The sequence below is a fragment of the Cherax quadricarinatus genome, chromosome 43 (assembly GCF_038502225.1).
Source record: "Cherax quadricarinatus isolate ZL_2023a chromosome 43, ASM3850222v1, whole genome shotgun sequence".
Taxonomy (NCBI): domain Eukaryota; kingdom Metazoa; phylum Arthropoda; class Malacostraca; order Decapoda; family Parastacidae; genus Cherax; species Cherax quadricarinatus.
In genome coordinates, this window is record NC_091334.1 from 33,101,834 (window position 1) to 33,119,333 (window position 17,500).

Sequence of the window (17,500 nt, forward strand, 5' to 3'; positions counted from 1 at the left end):
TTTCATCACAATTGAACACTTGTTCAGGTTTCAGTCCTTCAGCCTCTGTACTCCTGGAATTCATGCACATATTTTTCAGCCGCCTTGTGGTCCGAACTGGCAGCCTCACCATGCCTTACCACACTGTATGCCAGTACGGTTCTTAAATCTCTCAAACCAGACTTTGCTGGCCTTAAATTCACTCACTTCACCACTATTTGCAGGCAATTTCTTTACCAAATCTTCATGCAACTGCCTAGCCTTTTCACAAATAATCTAATTCATAAGAGTATCTCCTGCTAATTGTTTCTCATTTATCCACACCAATAATAACTTCTCAACCTTTTCCAGTACTGGTGATCTCATTTTTGTCAGCATAGTTACTCCCTTTGCAACAACAGCATCCTTTACATGTATTTCCTTTTTCTTCGCCACTATGGAACATAAGGTTGTGTAGGATTTCTTATACATCCTGGACAGTTCAGCCACACTTGTACCATTTTCATATTGTTCAATGATGGTTTTCTTAAATTCAATCGTATTTCTCACCTTCTTTACCACAGGCTTGGCACTAGGAGCTTTCTTTGGAGCCATGGTAGCTTATTTAGTACTTGCAAGCACTAAAATAAATGGAATATTATGAAACATTTCACTGGAGCACGTGAGGGGACCTTCGCTCACTGGTAAACAATGCCAGACTGGCTGCCGCCCCGGCTCACGCCGTGGGTACGCGTCCCGGACGAACTGCGACTCGCGAGTCAACCTATGAAAAGCGAGTCCATGTTTATATGAAAATACCCCTATGATTGGCGAATTTTACGATTGCCAGGAACTACGAAAAGCGGGGGACCACTGTATATGCTTCTAAACTGTTGTATCCTGAGTACCTCTGCAAAAACAGTGATAATGTGTGAGTGTGGTGCAAGTGTTGAATGATGATGAAAGTACGTATTTTCTTTTTGGAGATTTTCTTTTTTGGGTCACCCTGCCTCGGTGGGAGACGGCCGACTTGTTGAAAAAAAAAAAAATTCTAGACAATGGTATGTAACCAAGGCAGGTGAAAATGTTCACTTGTCAATGTGTTCAACTATTTGAGCACTATTTCAGTATCTAATATTAGTGACAGAACAAAGATTGGCTAAGAAATCACAAGAACTACTACAAATTGTAATTATCAGAACATTTAAATTAAAAAATAAACTAGAAAAACTATATTGGCAACATTTCTGCAAGCAGCAGGACTCCATGTTGCTGTCAGGTGAGCATCCAGCAAAAACTTCGTGGTCTTATATCTTGGAAAGAACTGACCCCAATTTGTTTTTGGTCTTATTACACAGAAAATGGCACTATTTAATTAAAAAAAAAAAAAAAAAAGAATCCAAAATATTCGGAGCGGTGGCATGAAGAATGTAGATCTACATTTGGACAATTAACGAGTTAAGGGAAATCAACATGACAACACTTGTGGACAGGAGGGATAGGGAAGACATGATATATCAAAATACTGAGAGGAACTAACAAGGTGGATAGGGACAGCATGTTTCGGAGATGGGACACAGCAACAAGGGGTCACAATTGGAAGCCGACTCAGACGAGTCACAGGGATATTACAAAGTATTTCTTCAGTCACAGGGTTGTCAGGAAATGGAATAGTCTGGAGAGCGATGTAGTGGAGGCAGGATTCATATATAGCTTCAAGAGGAGGTACGATAAAGCTCATGAAATAGGGCGAGGACCTAGTAGCGACCAATGAAGAGGTGGTCCCAGGAGCTATGACTACTCCTGCACCCACAATTAGGAGAATACTCAACACAAGTAACAGCTAAAAAAGTAACACTCAACACTCACTCCTTTAAGGTGCTTAACCAGTTCTCTGGACAGTTGATTGTCTGACTGTTTTTCTGACCGTATAACTGGTTCAATGATCCTTATGAAGTAGTAAGGCTCTACACGACCAACCTGTCAACACAAACAACTTGATGTTAGATATGTGGAAATTCTGAGTTTTGTGCCATGCACAACTCAAGAAATATTGTGCTTCAGCACTTACAAGTACTAAACCCGTAAGGGGTCACACAGTGCTTGGGGAGTGGGAGGTCATCAAGTCTGATTCAAGGAAAGGCGTAAGTTTTAATAAATTACTAAAGGATTCTGAAGAAAAAAAAAAAAAAACTGATTACAAACAAGATTGATGTAAATGATTTACAAGTTGAAGAATGAGACACCTGTGCAACATTTGGAAAACAATCTATTGTGGAAATATTTTATCACTCAGTGGCTTCTTCAGTCCAGACCGATGAACTGAACACAAAAATTCCAGGATGAGGGACTGATTACCTCAAATTCCTCCTTATCTTCCAGTAGTCTTCTCTGTACAAAACTGAAGAAGCCACTGGCTGGCTAAATGTTTCCTCAATAAGGATTCCTAAATGTTGCAAAAGTGTCATTTGACAAACAAGAAAGAAGGAAGAAACTTTGGTCTTGTGTCCTGTAAGGAAACAAACTATGCAATACATCTTTTTACATAATGCTAAATATGATCAAATGTTTCATACATAAAATATTTCAAAATTAACAAGTAAATCTCACATGAATGATCAAATATTTCACAGATGACATTTAAAAATCATGGAACAGGTGGGGTCTGAGCCCATGGCAAGCGAGTTTTAAACCTCACAGGCCAGTGTGTTAACCACTTGGCCAGCGAGTTTTAAACCTCACAGGCCAGTGTGTTAACCACTTGGCCAGCGAGTTTTAAACCTCACAGGCCAGTGTGTTAACCACTTGGCCAGCGAGTTTTAAACCTCACAGGCCAGTGTGTTAACCACTTGGCCAGCGAGTTTTAAACCTCACAGGCCAGTGTGTTAACCACTTGGCCAGCGAGTTTTAAACCTCACAGGCCAGTGTGTTAACCACTTGGCCAGCGAGTTTTAAACCTCACAGGCCAGTGTGTTAACCACTTGGCCAGCGAGTTTTAAACCTCACAGGCCAGTGTGTTAACCACTTGGCCAGCGAGTTTTAAACCTCACAGGCCAGTGTGTTAACCACTTGGCCAGCGAGTTTTAAACCTCACAGGCCAGTGTGTTAACCACTTGGCCAGCGAGTTTTAAACCTCACAGGCCAGTGTGTTAACCACTTGGCCAGCGAGTTTTAAACCTCACAGGCCAGTGTGTTAACCACTTGGCCAGCGAGTTTTAAACCTCACAGGCCAGTGTGTTAACCACTTGGCCAGCAAGTTTTAAACCTCACAGGCCAGTGTGTTAACCACTTGGCCAGCGAGTTTTAGGACTCGTCTGCCATGGGTTTGAACTCCACATATTCCATGATTTGTTTGCAATCATGTTATTATGATTTCATGGATCATGGTAACTGTGAAGGCTTACTCAGCCCTGTAACAACCTCAAAAAGTATTACCAAGGTTGGCTCCTCCTCAGGAAAATTAATGAATAGAAAAAGAAATAATTCACAAAGATAAACACTATTATTTAGTAATGCAAAGATAAAACATTGAAAAAATGAATGTGTATCTTATTTGACAGAAAAATGAAAAATGAAATAAAAACATGACATTTGAATTCAACGCTAATATATACAGTTATACTGGGGTGTCTGGTGGAGGTTGACACCATCTTGTAGAAATTGTAGCCGTTACTGATGATGTGGGGGAGGGGGGGGGGGGGGGTTACAGGTGTTGGTGACAACCCAACAACTAGTTCTTCACAGAGTCTATAGCCTTGAATAGTCAGTCCAAATGACAGGAACGCAGGTTCTTTACCACTGCAAAGATGAGGGGCAGTGCCCTGTACAATTTATCAGGTAGGTAGATTATAAGGTGACGTCCCAAGACCGTTTTCAGTCCGTCTCCTTCAACACTTCTCGTTGGCTGGCAGGTGACCCGATCTGTCATTCCAAGCTGGAAAGAGAGAGAGGTTACCCACTGCTTAAGAAATCACTCTCCATGATAAGTGTAAGATACTTAAAAAAGGTGGTGATTATCGAAAAGTCATGTGGAGCTTAAAACAAAGGACAAAGTTTATTATTGGTCAAAAGTGAAGCTTTCAACCAATATCCACTAGAATAGGAGCAGAGGCTTTTACTTACAGTTGTGCTGGGAGCTGAGAGTCAAGTGATTACTGTTTGGCCGGAGCCCCACACGTCACCTTTCGAGGTGGGGAGAAGGGAGGGGGGATAGCGGGAGCTAGACTGACCCTACCTTAACAAGCAGCCGGCAATCAAACTATCGTTACCATATACTCGCTCACTACTCCTATCTGTTGAACTTTTCCCTCACATGTCCCCATACCAAGACTTATAGTCAAGGAGTATAAGAAGAATAGGCGAAGAAAAAGTTCTAATACGAAGTCGCGTAAGGCAACAAATCTACTAACTGTCACGACTTAACCAGTCAGAAATGATTGGATGAACCATTGATATACACAATATGAAACTTAAAAGCTTGGAGTGCCAATGTCCACCTTAAGAGGCAACTGTTGGTTCCCTTAAAAGTTTCTAGGTATATCAAAGGTTTGTGATCCGTTTCTAAAATACATTCTTTTCCCAGTAAATAAAATTTAAGTTTGGAGATACCCCACACAAGGGCCAAACATTCCTTTTCTATGGTGGAGTATCTCGTTTCTGCAGGAGAGAAGTTTTAGATTTAATAAATGTACAGGAACTAGGAGCATTTATTTTGTGCAGCAAGCACCTGACACCTACTGCAAGAACTATACTTCTTTGTAACCTGTAAGTACATGCTTGGCCAAAAATAAGTGTGCTTGAGTTTATGCTATGTCTTACGATGGGCCAAGTGTTAGGTCACTGGCAAATCATGAGCCATTTGAAGAACAGTCTCTCGACATGGTTTAGGAACAGCAAGGAGGGAATAATCTATCGCTGAAGAATGAGATTTAAATACAGATTTATATAAGATACCATTAATATATTCAAACTTATGAGATACGTATCTACCATGGATAACTTTGTTGTTAAAAGCTTGATTATGACAATCCCGAAGTGAAGGGCAATAGCACTGTATATTGACAAAGTCATCCTTGGACATAAAATCTAGGAAAATAAAAGGACTTACGGTGGGAGAAGAGGTAGGAGAAGCCAGGGTTATGGTCTGAGCCCTAGTCAAGACATTGAGAGTGCAGGAGGCAATACCCTTACTTTCACCTGACGAGTGGACAGGTGATCCTGCTACCTCACTATCGAGAGCAGTATCATCTGTTTCCACCCCCAAATGAACAGTACGAGACAATGCAGCTTCCGGTGTGGAATTGTTAAGGGGCTTATTTAACTTGCAACGAAGAGGAGCTGGAAAACTTAGATTCATGGGTGGTGACGAAAGATCCGCCTCTGAAGGAAGAACGGCACCTTTAACCCTTTCAGGGTCCGTCCCGTAGATCTACGGCTTTACGGTGAGTGTCCAAACCGTAGATCTACGCCATGAGCTCAGCTCACTCTGATAAACTGTGAGTGGTACATTTGGGCCTAGATATGAGAGAATACATCTATGTGGTATGTGTGCACCACATAAAACAGATCCTGCAGCACACTGTGTATAATGAGAGAAAAAAACTTAAATCATGATTTTTCGATTAAAACAGCAACTTTGCAGTGTTTTTTCGTATGTTTTTTATAGTTGTATTTGCGATTTCTTGGTCTTATTTGATAGAATGGAAGACATATTACAGAAATAGAGATGATTTTGATTGGTTTTAGCACTGGAAATGGCTTGAAACTGAGCTCAAAGTAGCGGAAATGTTAAATTTTTGCCGATATTCAAGAGTAAAACGACCTCATACGTCTAATACACGTCAGCTGGTGGGTCTAATATACATTCACAAATATGGTGATGATATTTATACAATTATTACAGTATTGCATAACAGTAAATCTTCTATTTTTTGGTGTGAATAAAAATTCATTATGTGAATAAAAAATCAAAATGGAATTTATTTGTAAAGCCTCAAAACATAACTAATGAACAGAGGAAATGTTAGTTTAGTGCCAGGAATGCCTACATTGTTTATTCTGGACCCTATTTTGAAATTGGAATATTTTGAACTTTGTGTTAAATTGGCCAAATTAACAATTTCCGATCACTTTATTTTGTAGTTGAAACAGTTGACTTGGCGATTTCTTGTGCTCAATCGATAGAATAGAAGTAATACTAGTGAAATAGCTAAGAATTTGGTTGATTGGAATAATGTAATTGGCCTAAAATGGGAGTCAAAGTCGGCAAAATCGCCGATTCGTAAATATAGCTGACATCAAAATTCGCGAGAGCATAATTTCGTCAATTTTCCACCAAATTTCGTACTTTTTGTTTTATTACCTTCACAAAAAGATTCTCTACGATTTCATAAGAAAAAATAACATTTTTTTTTTTAAATTCTTGGACACTGGTGCGTGACTCCAGATTTGGGCCTTGGACCCTAAAAGGGTTAATGTTACCCACTATTATAGAACAAGTAATTGGGGCTAGTACCGCATTAGTCCAACCGGTGAACCACTTAGTTTTCAAGTAACAATGTATTGTAGGGAAAGCATTTTCACAACCCAAGTAATCTGAAAGAATAGAGGACACACGAGAGGTTTTAAAGTAAGCGAACAGTTTGTCCGAAATTATGATGCACGTACATCCAGTGTCACATAATGTGTGTGAGACTTTTATACCTTTAACTGCTCCTGAACAGAAGGTTGCTAGGTCATTACCGCCAACAAAACATCTACCAACTTTATTTTCTTGGAAGGACAATCTGGACGTTTATGTCCAATACCACCACACCGATGACATGTTGGTATAATAGCTGGTGACTTTCTTTCTACTCTAGGCTTCTTAATCTTTGGTTCAGGTGAACCATTGCCCTTAGGGATCGATCCCTTTAGGTCTTTATAGGAATTGCGAGCCTCAGCATATAAGTCAGCAGCCTCAGCAACTTCTTCAGCTTTAATCAGGTTACGTTCTCTAATGAATTTTCGTATTTGGTGGGGAAGAGCTGTCAGGAACTGGTCAGCAACCATGAAGTCTCTAAGAGATTCATAACTGTGATCAATTCCTGAACTCTATCCAAAAGTTGAACAGACGAAAGAGTTACTTGTAACTGCTGAAAGTTCTGGCCAGGCTGTAAGGTGGCATACCTGAAATCTTTCCTATAAGAATTTGTGGTTTTTTGATATGCTTTAAGGATTGCCTTCTTCAGTAGGTTATAATTACATATGATATCCTGCGACAAAGTTGCATAGATATTCAAAGCTGTACCAGAAAATAACATTCCTAACCTGGTAGCCCAGATGTCAGCAGGCCATTCACAGAGGGTAGCGGTATTTTCAAACCTGATAATGTATGAAGTAATGTCTTCACCCTCTGTGAAGGGAGATAAATTAGGTGTTGGAATATGTTCACTAGCTGCATCATGTTCAATTACTCCTTCCTCTAATTGTTGTTGCGTACAAGTTAACTTTTTATTCTCTAATTCAAGGCGAGATTTTTCGAGCTCGCGATCTTTTTGTCTCTCGCAGTTCATTCTCAAGCTTTTTCCTCACATTCTCTATCTTTCCTCAAGTTCTCTTAACCTAACTTGTTCCTCACATATTTTAGCTCTCTCCTCACGATCAAGTCTATCACGCCCCTTTTTTTCCTCTTTCTTTTTCTTGATTTTCTCTTTCAATTCGATCTCTCTCCTTTTTCTCCTCTCTTTCTGTCTTTCTTCTCTCTCAATTCTTTCCTTCTCCATTCTTTCCTGGATCTTAGCACTCATAAAAGCTAAATTTTTCCCCGTTATTCCGAACTTACTCCCAGCGCTCATCCAAAACTGGTATTCCTCCATACTTGCAAGAATAACAAACTACCAGGGGAAAATGAAACGGATATATCAAAGAAAACTGAGGGTTCAATTCCTGCTCTGTTCAAACTGTAAATAAATCGGAGGGTTTGATCCCTGCTTCGATTAAACAGTATGTGTGAATGAAAACCGAGGGTTCTATGCCAGCTCCGAGCAAACAGTAAGTAGAATGGGGTCCCTTGACCATCCAATCTTCTCACCAACAAAAAAAAATCAAGTGTCCAACAGTTCCCTTGATATAATCAAGAGTTCAATGAAATAACTTGTCACTGGAAAATCTCGGGGTCCCTAGAGTTTATTCCTCCAAATCGTTTCAAGCTCAAGAATAAAGGAGGCAGAATTAACTAGTACATCCTGCCTTGACTTGACTTACAATAAATTGAGACTATAACAATCGACAAATCATTTAAATACCTGTACTGTAGTCCTACCATAGAGAATAATTACTCATGGCTGGTGGTAACCGTCTGTGGTACGCGGCGTTGAAGTTCCAATGGTAGATTCAAGATGAAGTCGAACCTTGATTCAGTCGAGTTGATCCTGGCAAGGTCGCCACTTGTGAAGGCTTACTCAGCCCTGTAACAACTTCAGACAGTATTACCAAGGCTGGCTCCTCCTCAGGAAAATTAATGAATAGAAAATGAAATAATAATTCACAAAGATAAACACTTTATTATTTATTAATGCAAAGATAAAACATTGAAAAAATGAATGTGTATCCTATTTGACAGAAAAATGAAAAATGAAATAAAAATATGACATTTGAATTCAACGCTAACATATACAGTTATACTGGGGTGTCTGGTGGAGGTTGACACCGTCTTGTAGAAATTGTAGCCGTTACTGATGATGGGGGGGGGGGGGGCGAGTTACAGGTGTTGGTGACAACCCAACGACTAGTTCTTCACAGAGTCTATAGCCTTGAATAGTCAGTCCATATGACACGAACGCAGGTTCTTTACCACTGCAAAGATGAGGGGCAGTGTCCTGTACAATTTATCAGGTAGGTAGATTATAAGGTGACGTCCCAAGACCGTTTTCAGTCCGTCTCCTTCAACACTTCTCGTTGGCTGGCAGGTAACCCGATCTGTCATTCCAAGCTGGAAAGAGAGAGAGGTTACCCACTGCTTAAGAAATCACTCTCCATGATAAGTTTAAGATACTTAAAAAAGGTGGTGATTATCGAAAAGTCTCATGTGGAGCTTAAAACTGAAAGGACAAAGTTTATTATTGGTCAAAAGTGAAGCTTTCAACCAATATCCACTAGAATAGGAGCAGAGGCTTTTACTTACAGTTGTGCTGGGAGCTGTGAGTCGAGTGATTACTGTTTGGCCGGAGCCCCACACGTCACCTTTCGGGGTGGGGAGAAAGGGGGGAGGGGATAGCAGGAGCTAGACTGACCCTACCTTAACAAGCAGCCGGCAATCAAACTATCATTACCATATACTCGCTTGCTACTCCTATCTGTTGAACTTTTCCCTCACAGTAACATTTCAAAATGAGCAGACAAATTCCACAGGAATGTGAAATCCGAGACAGAGAAGGAAGGATATGTACACTTCACCCTCACACACCATCCTCAGCTGAAAATAGTATTTGGCCAAAGATGATGTAAAATGTATCTCAACTGTGTTCAATGCTCCATCCATGTGGGATTTACCTCTCCACTGATCACTAATATATTGAAAAAACTTCAAGTCCATGGTAATAAAAAGCCAAGGTTAGTCGATTATACTCACTTGTAACGACCATGGAAACCTTCTGGGGTCATTATAGGACTTTAGAACAATTTCTAGGCAGCAGGTAAATAGTGTCCGGTGAAATAAATCTTCTCTCAAAAGTGCCTGGGGGTAAAAAAAAAAAAAAAATATCACAAAACTGTTACTACAATGACTAAAAACAAATCCACAAACCTTGAGATTGCCCCACTTCAACCATTATCAAGTCATACCTTAATGATGGGCTATGACTGACCAAAATACTTTGATCTTCAATTTGTGTTACTAGTAAAAAGTCAAGTCATACAACACACTGCAAAATACACTAATAAATCAATTGATGTTTAACATACTTTATCATTTAGCTTATTGTGGAATAATGTAAATAACCCATGTAAAAGACAGGACATGAATACACAGCAAGTCTGTGCAAAAACTAGCAGACTAGAGCTAAAGTAGCAGACCAGCAGTATAACTAGCAGATCTGTGCTAAAAACTAGCTGTTTACACTTGTGTTATGATTTTCAAGTATAAGTACACTCCCAATTTTTGCAGGAGTTACAGATGGGTTAAAAGTGTTCATCCCTAACAAGGGAGAATTCACAATGTTACATAATATTTCAGGAAACCTTAAACTAAGAGTATAATGAAATGACAACCTTGTACACACAACCTGTAATGCTTAAATGTTTTGTACACAAGTTTTATGCAAATAAGAAATTTGATTAACAATTCTATATTCAGTAGACCCATGGTTATGACACCATCTATTAACACACTCGGCAAGTACAGTGGACCCCGACCAACGAAGACATCGTCTAACGATAACTTCGACTAACGAAGCGTTTGAGCGTAAAAATTTTTGGCCCGACCAATGATGAAAAACTCGACCAACATGATTCGTCCCGAACGCATCCACATGTCCCATCTGGCCTGAGGGTGCCTTAGCTGCCCAGTACGGTCACATCCACACATACATTCGGTACATTTTGTATTATTCCAGTGTTTTTAGTGCATGTAACTGCAAAATAAACCACCATGGGCCCCAAGAAAGCTAGTGCCAGCCCTGTGGTAAAAAGGGTGACAATTACAATTGAAATGGAGATCATCACAAAGTACGAAATTGGAATGCGAGCTGGCCAGGTTGTATAACAAACCCCAAATCAACCATTGCTACTAACTTGGCCAACAGTTAGGCAATCAAGGAAGCTGTTGTTGCAAAAGGTGCAAGTATGTTATTGAAACACAGATCACAAGTACTACTCGAAGATGTTGACTGTTATTGGTGTGGATAAATGAAAAACATATCAGGAGATAGCATCTCTGAAGCAATCATATGTGAAAAGGCAAGCCAGTTGCATGATGATTTAATTAAAAAAATGCATGCAACTAGTGGTGATGCGAGTGAATTTAAGGCCAGCAAAGGTTGGTTCGAGAGATTTAACCCTTCAACGGTCCAAATGTATATATACGTTCACTCGCGCAGACTTGTTGAGAGAGAAAAAAAAAAAATTTGACTTGCTTGAGAATAAAAAAAAAATCAAGAGTCGGTACTTACAGAGACATGAACCCGAGAAGCTGGCACTGGATGCTCATGTAACAGCAACATGGAGTCCTGCCGCTTGCAGAAGTGTTGCCGATATGCCTTTTTTCTATTTTTCATATTTTATATAATTTTTATGTTCCGATAATTACAATTAATAGTAGTTCTTGTCATTTTATAACCAGTCTTTGTTCTGACACTAGTATTAGGTACTGAACTTAAATTGTCACAAACACACTGACAGGTGGACATTTACACCTGCCTTGGCCATTTACTATTGTCTTGGAATATATACAAAGTATTTATACGTCCCAGCAATGTTTCGGATATGTGGAAATATATAATAACAATGAGGAAGAGGAGGAGGAGGAGAAGGAGAAGGAGGAGAAGACGTTGCCTTGAAGCATGAAAAACAAAGTCCACCCCTGACAGTGACGTAATGAGATAACATCTGATAAGAGCTGACGTTTGATGAGCATACTGAAGGTGCAGAGATAAGAAAAGATTAGGGGGCGACATTTGATGAGCATCGCCCTCACTTTGTTTTCGCTGGTACACAAACATGAGTGTATTTGTGTCTCAGGCTCCCTGTCTATCTGTTTATCCGTCTAGCTCTGTCTCGCAGAGAGAACCACAAGACTGCGTCATCACCTTTACTCATATCTTCAAGCAGAGTACAGCACTATCTGGATTTTAACCAAAATGATGGTTATTTTCCTCATTATGCACTGCATGCTGCAGGATTTTTCTTTTATATGGTGCATACCTATTCTCTCATACCTAGGCTCAAATTTACCACTCGCAGCTTATCTGAGCGAGCTGAGTTTATGTCATAGTACTATGGCATGGACCCTGGCTTCAAACATGTAGAACAATGGCACAGACATCAAAAGGGTTAAAAGCATAAAAAAGTGTGTGTACAAAAAGGCCCCGATTATACAGCAGGTTATGTTCCAGGTTACCACCGTAAAATGAAAAGAGCTGTAGCACAACTACCCTTAGATGTCAATTTAACACAAGAGTACAATTGATCCCCACAAATTTGCGGTTCCAAATTCACGGCTTCAGTAATTTGCGGATTTTTCCATAGAACCTAACTAATAATTGTTTGCAAAAATTTTTGGGTATAACTTGAAATGTCCTAGGTAGATAGCAACCGCCCCAGGAGGTACTACAATCCTGCCAAGCGAGTGTAAAACGAAAGCCTGTAAATCATTCACATGATCGTAAGATTGTTTGTGTCTTTCTGCCTCATAAACATGCGAGATTTAAGGTACGTCTTGCTACTTCTACTTACACTTAGGTAACACTATGTATGCATGTACAAGCATATATATACACGGACCTGGGTTTTCTTCTATTTTCTTACTAGTCTTTGTTATTTATTTTTTATCTCCATAGAGAAGTTAAACAGAATTCTTGCTCCATAAGCCATGCGTGTAGTAAGAGGCAATTAAAATGCCAGGAGCAAGAGGCTAGTAACCTCTTCTCCTGTACACACTACTGAAGTTAAAAAAGAAATTTCTTTTTCTTTTTGGACCACCCTGCTTCAGTGGGATACAACCAGTTTGTTGAAAGAATAATAATTTGAAATGTCCATATTAGCAAAGTGTTGTAAAGCAGGGCCCTCCTGTATTAGTATGTCAGATGCATCCTTGCCCTCGGCATAATGGTACATGGGTTACAATTAAGAGATTACGTGTGACAACACTGCAATGGATGCTGACTAAGAGTTTGGCGTGCCAGAGTTCTGGTAAAAATATAAAAATGCAGATGCCATCAACTACGTTGAAAGTGTATGGATGATATGCCTCAATGAGCAATGAAGGCAGGCCGGGGAAAATTATGGCCTTTTTTTTTTTCAACAAGTCGGCCATCTCCCACCGAGGCAGGGTGACCCAAAAAGAAAGAAAATCACCAAAAGGAAAATATTTTCACCATTCAACACTTTCACCTCACTAGTACATAATCACTGTTTCTGCAGAGGTGCTCAGAACACAACAGCTTAGAAGCATACACGTATAAAGATATACAGCATATCCCTTCAAACTGCCAATATCCCAAACCCCTCCTATAAGGGGCAGGCACTGTACTTCCCATTTCCAGTACTCAAGTCTGGCAATATAAAAATAACTGGTTTCCCTGAATCCCTTCACTAAATATTACCCTGCTCACACTCCAACAGCTCATCACATCCCAAATACCATTTGTCTCCATTCACTCCTAACACGCTCATGCACGCTTGCTGGAAATCCAAGCCCCTCGCCCACAAAACCTCCTTTACCCCCTCCCTCCAAACTTTTCAAGGACGACCCCTACCCCACCTTCCTTACCCTACGTATTTATACACTCTCCACGTCATTCTACTTTGATCCATTCTCTCTTAAATGACCAAACCACCTCAACAACCCCTCTTCAGCCCTCTGACTAATACTTTCATTAACTCCACACCTCCTCCTAATTTCCACACTCCGAATTTTCTGCATAATATTTACACCACACATTGCCCTTAGACAGGACAACACCCAAATATCTGAAAACATTCACTTCTTCTATACTCCTTCTCTCTAATTTGATATCCAATTTTTCTTTTTCTAAATCATTTAATACCCTCATTACCTTACTGTTTTCTATGTTCACTTTCAACTTTCTACCTTTACACACTCCTAGTGTGGTGAATATCACAGGTTTTTCCCTCGGCTCAGAATCATGTTCACAAAATTATTCAGCTGGCAAAGAGATTGTCAGGTGAGAGCTTGGAAGATATGCAACCACATGTAAATGATCTCAATAATGATAACGATATAATGAAGAAGAATCTGCAGAAAAACCGTTAACATCTTAACTAAGGGTCTACTGTAGTCTGATCATTATATTAATTGGAAAGTGTTAAACAGGTCACACACTGCCTAAGGAATGAGAAAATCAGGAGTAACCAAGAGGAAAGGTAAAACAGTTCAAGGCCCTTAGAGCAAGAGCCCTTCACCAAGATCAACTCATTGAGTTCAGGTATTCAGTCAACATTTTCTGCAACTTGTCTCACAAGAGAACTGTCATATTTAATATTAAATTTACTCATTTTTTCGATATAAATTTTTTCCCATTTTCTTTGGAACAGCCAAAATTTTTACAATTTGTATCTTATTCAAATAGTTTATATAGTTTTAGTTTTCAACTGAGCAACTTTTCTTAAATTTTTGCAACAGCTACATTTAAAGTCAGGTGAACATAACTGCACTCTTCATGGATTCAATCAAGTCACATATACAATCATACACCTCAGTTTCAATCAAGGCAGGTAAATACAATCACACCCCATAGCATCAGTGAAGTCACAGAGCCAATTTGAAACTACTTAATAAATCCCAATTAACTTAAGATCACTAAATTAGTTTAACCCTTTCAGGGTCGACAGGCCCTCTCAGAGACTTGTTCTCAGGGTCCCCCAAATTTAAAAAAAAAAAAAAAAATTCTTATGAAAAGATAGAGAATCTTTTCCCAATCATAATGACACCAAAAGTATGAAATTCGATGGAAAACTTACGGAATTATGCTCTCACGAAGTTAGCAGTCTCAACGATGTTCACGCATCGGCAATTTTGCCAACTTTGAGCCCTATTTTGGCCAATTCCAGTGCACTAGTCAACAAAAATCATAACTATTTCGCTAGAACTCCATTTTTTCTATCGAATGAGTACAAGAAACCACCCATTTGCCAATTTCAACTATCCAATACAGTGGTCAGAATTTAGCAATTTTGCCAATTTCACACAAATTTCAAACGATGCCAATTTCCGAATAGGGTCCAGAATAAACAAGAAAGACATTCCTGGCACTAAAATAACATTTCCTCTGTTAATTAGTCACATCCCCAGGCCCCTCTTACATTCTTCTGCTTTCCACTTTGAATTTTTATTCTCACAAAAAATAGAAGATTTACTGTTATGCAGACTACTGCATTAGTGTAGAAATGGTATAAATAATATCGGTGCACTTGTGAAAGACTTAGATTCACCAGTTGACGTGTATTGGACGCTTAGCATGATTTGTTTACTTTTGAACTTAGGTAAAAATCGAACATTTCTGCTACTTTGAGCTGAATTTCAAGGTACTTTTCATTGTAAAACCAGTCAAAATCATCTCAATTTCTGTAATATGTCTTCCATTCTATAAAATGAGACCAGGAAAGCTAGAATACAACAATAAATACCACACGAAAATACAATGCAAAGTCACTGTTTTAATCCAAAAGCACGGTCAGTTTTTTTCCTCATTACGCACTGTGCTGCAGGACTTTTTTTTATACTGCGCACACTGACCACAGACCCATTCTTTCATATGTACGCCTACCAGCTTTCTCTCACTAGAATTGAGGGCGCTAGAATTTAGGCGTACTAGAACGTCAAAAACCCTGGTGCGTAAGCCGTACTAGTACGTCCGAAACCCTGAAAGGGTTAAAGTATTTAATACACGTTCAAAATGTACTATTGTATATTGTGCTACATGTAATATTTTCCTATCTCTGTTAATTGCACTAACTGAAATACTTTTGCTACCTCTCTTTTTATAATAATGCATAATTAAAACTGTACCACTCGGTAACCTGCATAACCTTAACCCTTTCAGGGTCCATGCCGTAGATCTACGCCATGAGCTCAGCTCACTCTGATAAGCTGTGAGTAGTAAATTTGGGCCTAGATATGAAAGAATACATCTATGTGGTATATGTGCACCACATAAAACAAATCCTGCAGCACACTGCATAATGAAAGGAAAAAAAAACAGACCGTAATTTTCGATTAAAACGGCAACTTTGCAGTGTTTATGTTTTTTATAGTTGTACGTATTTGCAATTTCTTGGTCTCATTTGATAGAATGGAAGATATACTGCAGAAATAGGGATGATTTTGATTGGTTTTAGTACTGAAAATGGCTTGAAACTGAGCTCAAAGTAGCAGAAATGTTAAATTTTTGCCAATGATCAAGAGTAAACAAATGATCTCAAACGTTTAATACATGCCTGCTGGTGGGTATAATATATGTTCACAAATGTGGTGATATTATTTGTACAATTGTTACAATATTGCCTAAAAGTAAATCTTCTATTTTTTTTTGGTTTGAATAAAAATTCATTATGTGAATTAAAAATCAAAATGGAATTCATTTGTAAAGCCTGAAAATGTAACTAATGAACAGAGGAAATGTTAGTTTAGTGCCAGGAACGCCTGCATTGTTTATTCTGGACCCTATTTTGAAATTGGAATATTTTGAACTTTGCACACAAAATTGGCCAAATTACCAATTTCCAATCACTATTTTGTAGTTGAAACAGTCGAGTTGGCGATTTCTCGTGCTCAGTCGACAGAATAGAAGCAATACTAGTGAAATAGCTAAGAATTTTGTTGACTGGGATAAGGTAATTGGCCTAAAATGCGAGTCAAAGTCAGCAACATCACCGATGCGTAAACATCGCTGACACATCAAAATTCATGAGAGCATAATTTCGTCAATTTTCCATCAAATTTCGTACTTTTTGTTTCATTACCTTCAGAAAAAGATTCTCTACCATTTCATAAGAAAAACCAGAATTATTTTTTGAAAATTCTTGGAGACTGGTGTACACTTCGAAATTTGGTCTCTGGACCCTGAAAGGGTTAAGTAGTGTGTGTAAGCATTAGTATTAGTCTGCCCAAAATGCACTGAATGCTAGTGGCTTTCTTCGTGCTTAACAATATATTATTACATGTATATTACATTTTGTATACTACACAAAGAAATAAAGTTGTTTGTTTGAATATTTTACACAACATGCCATTTCCCACCCAAGTAGAAGGGTTTACACAAGAAAAAACATTAACCATCTTTCATTCAATAGATGTCTTACCAGCACACAAGACCCACAGTTCAAATAACCTTATAAACCACAACACTCCCACTTCACCCACCTCCACGACTAACTAATTGATTTCCCCGATTTTTTTTTTTTTTAAGAGCCAGAGGCTTGGACATCCAACAAGCTAGGATGCTTGCATGTGTGTCAGAGAGCAGTGAGGGAAAGAAAGGATTTTTATGACTTGAGGTGTTGAGTGAGCAAGGTAACACTAATGAAGAAATTCAGGGAAATTGGTTAGCCAGACTCGTGTCCTGAAGGTGGGAAGTACAGTGGCTGCACTCTGGAAGGGTGGGATGGTAGCAGTTGAAAGAGTCATCAGAACTGTGATGTCAGCACACTTCCAGGAAGACTGATTAGCTTTTTTTTTTTTTTTTTTTTTTTTTTTTAAAGATTTGGGGAGAGGGAGGGTCATCCCACCTAGCACATCAAATTCAAAAAACACTTCTCCACTCCCTGTATTCTTAAGAGTGAAAGGCCTAAAGCTGTCAACTTAGCAAGTTTTACTGTAAAAACCTTA

At 39.0% G+C, this 17,500-nt stretch overlaps 1 protein-coding gene across 2 annotated transcripts in view; it reads right to left on the reverse strand.

Annotated features, from left to right (window-relative positions):
* Positions 1 to 17,500, reverse strand: part of Rbf (Retinoblastoma-family protein) — a 319,473-nt gene that overhangs the window by 168,903 nt on the left and 133,070 nt on the right. For both annotated transcript variants that reach the window (XM_053784060.2, XM_070093847.1), the window contains 2 exons: positions 9,569 to 9,673; positions 1,828 to 1,938 (listed from right to left, as the gene is read on the reverse strand). In XM_053784060.2, coding sequence (XP_053640035.2) covers positions 1,828 to 1,938; positions 9,569 to 9,673 — 216 coding nt within the window. The remainder of the gene's footprint in view (positions 1 to 1,827; positions 1,939 to 9,568; positions 9,674 to 17,500) is intronic.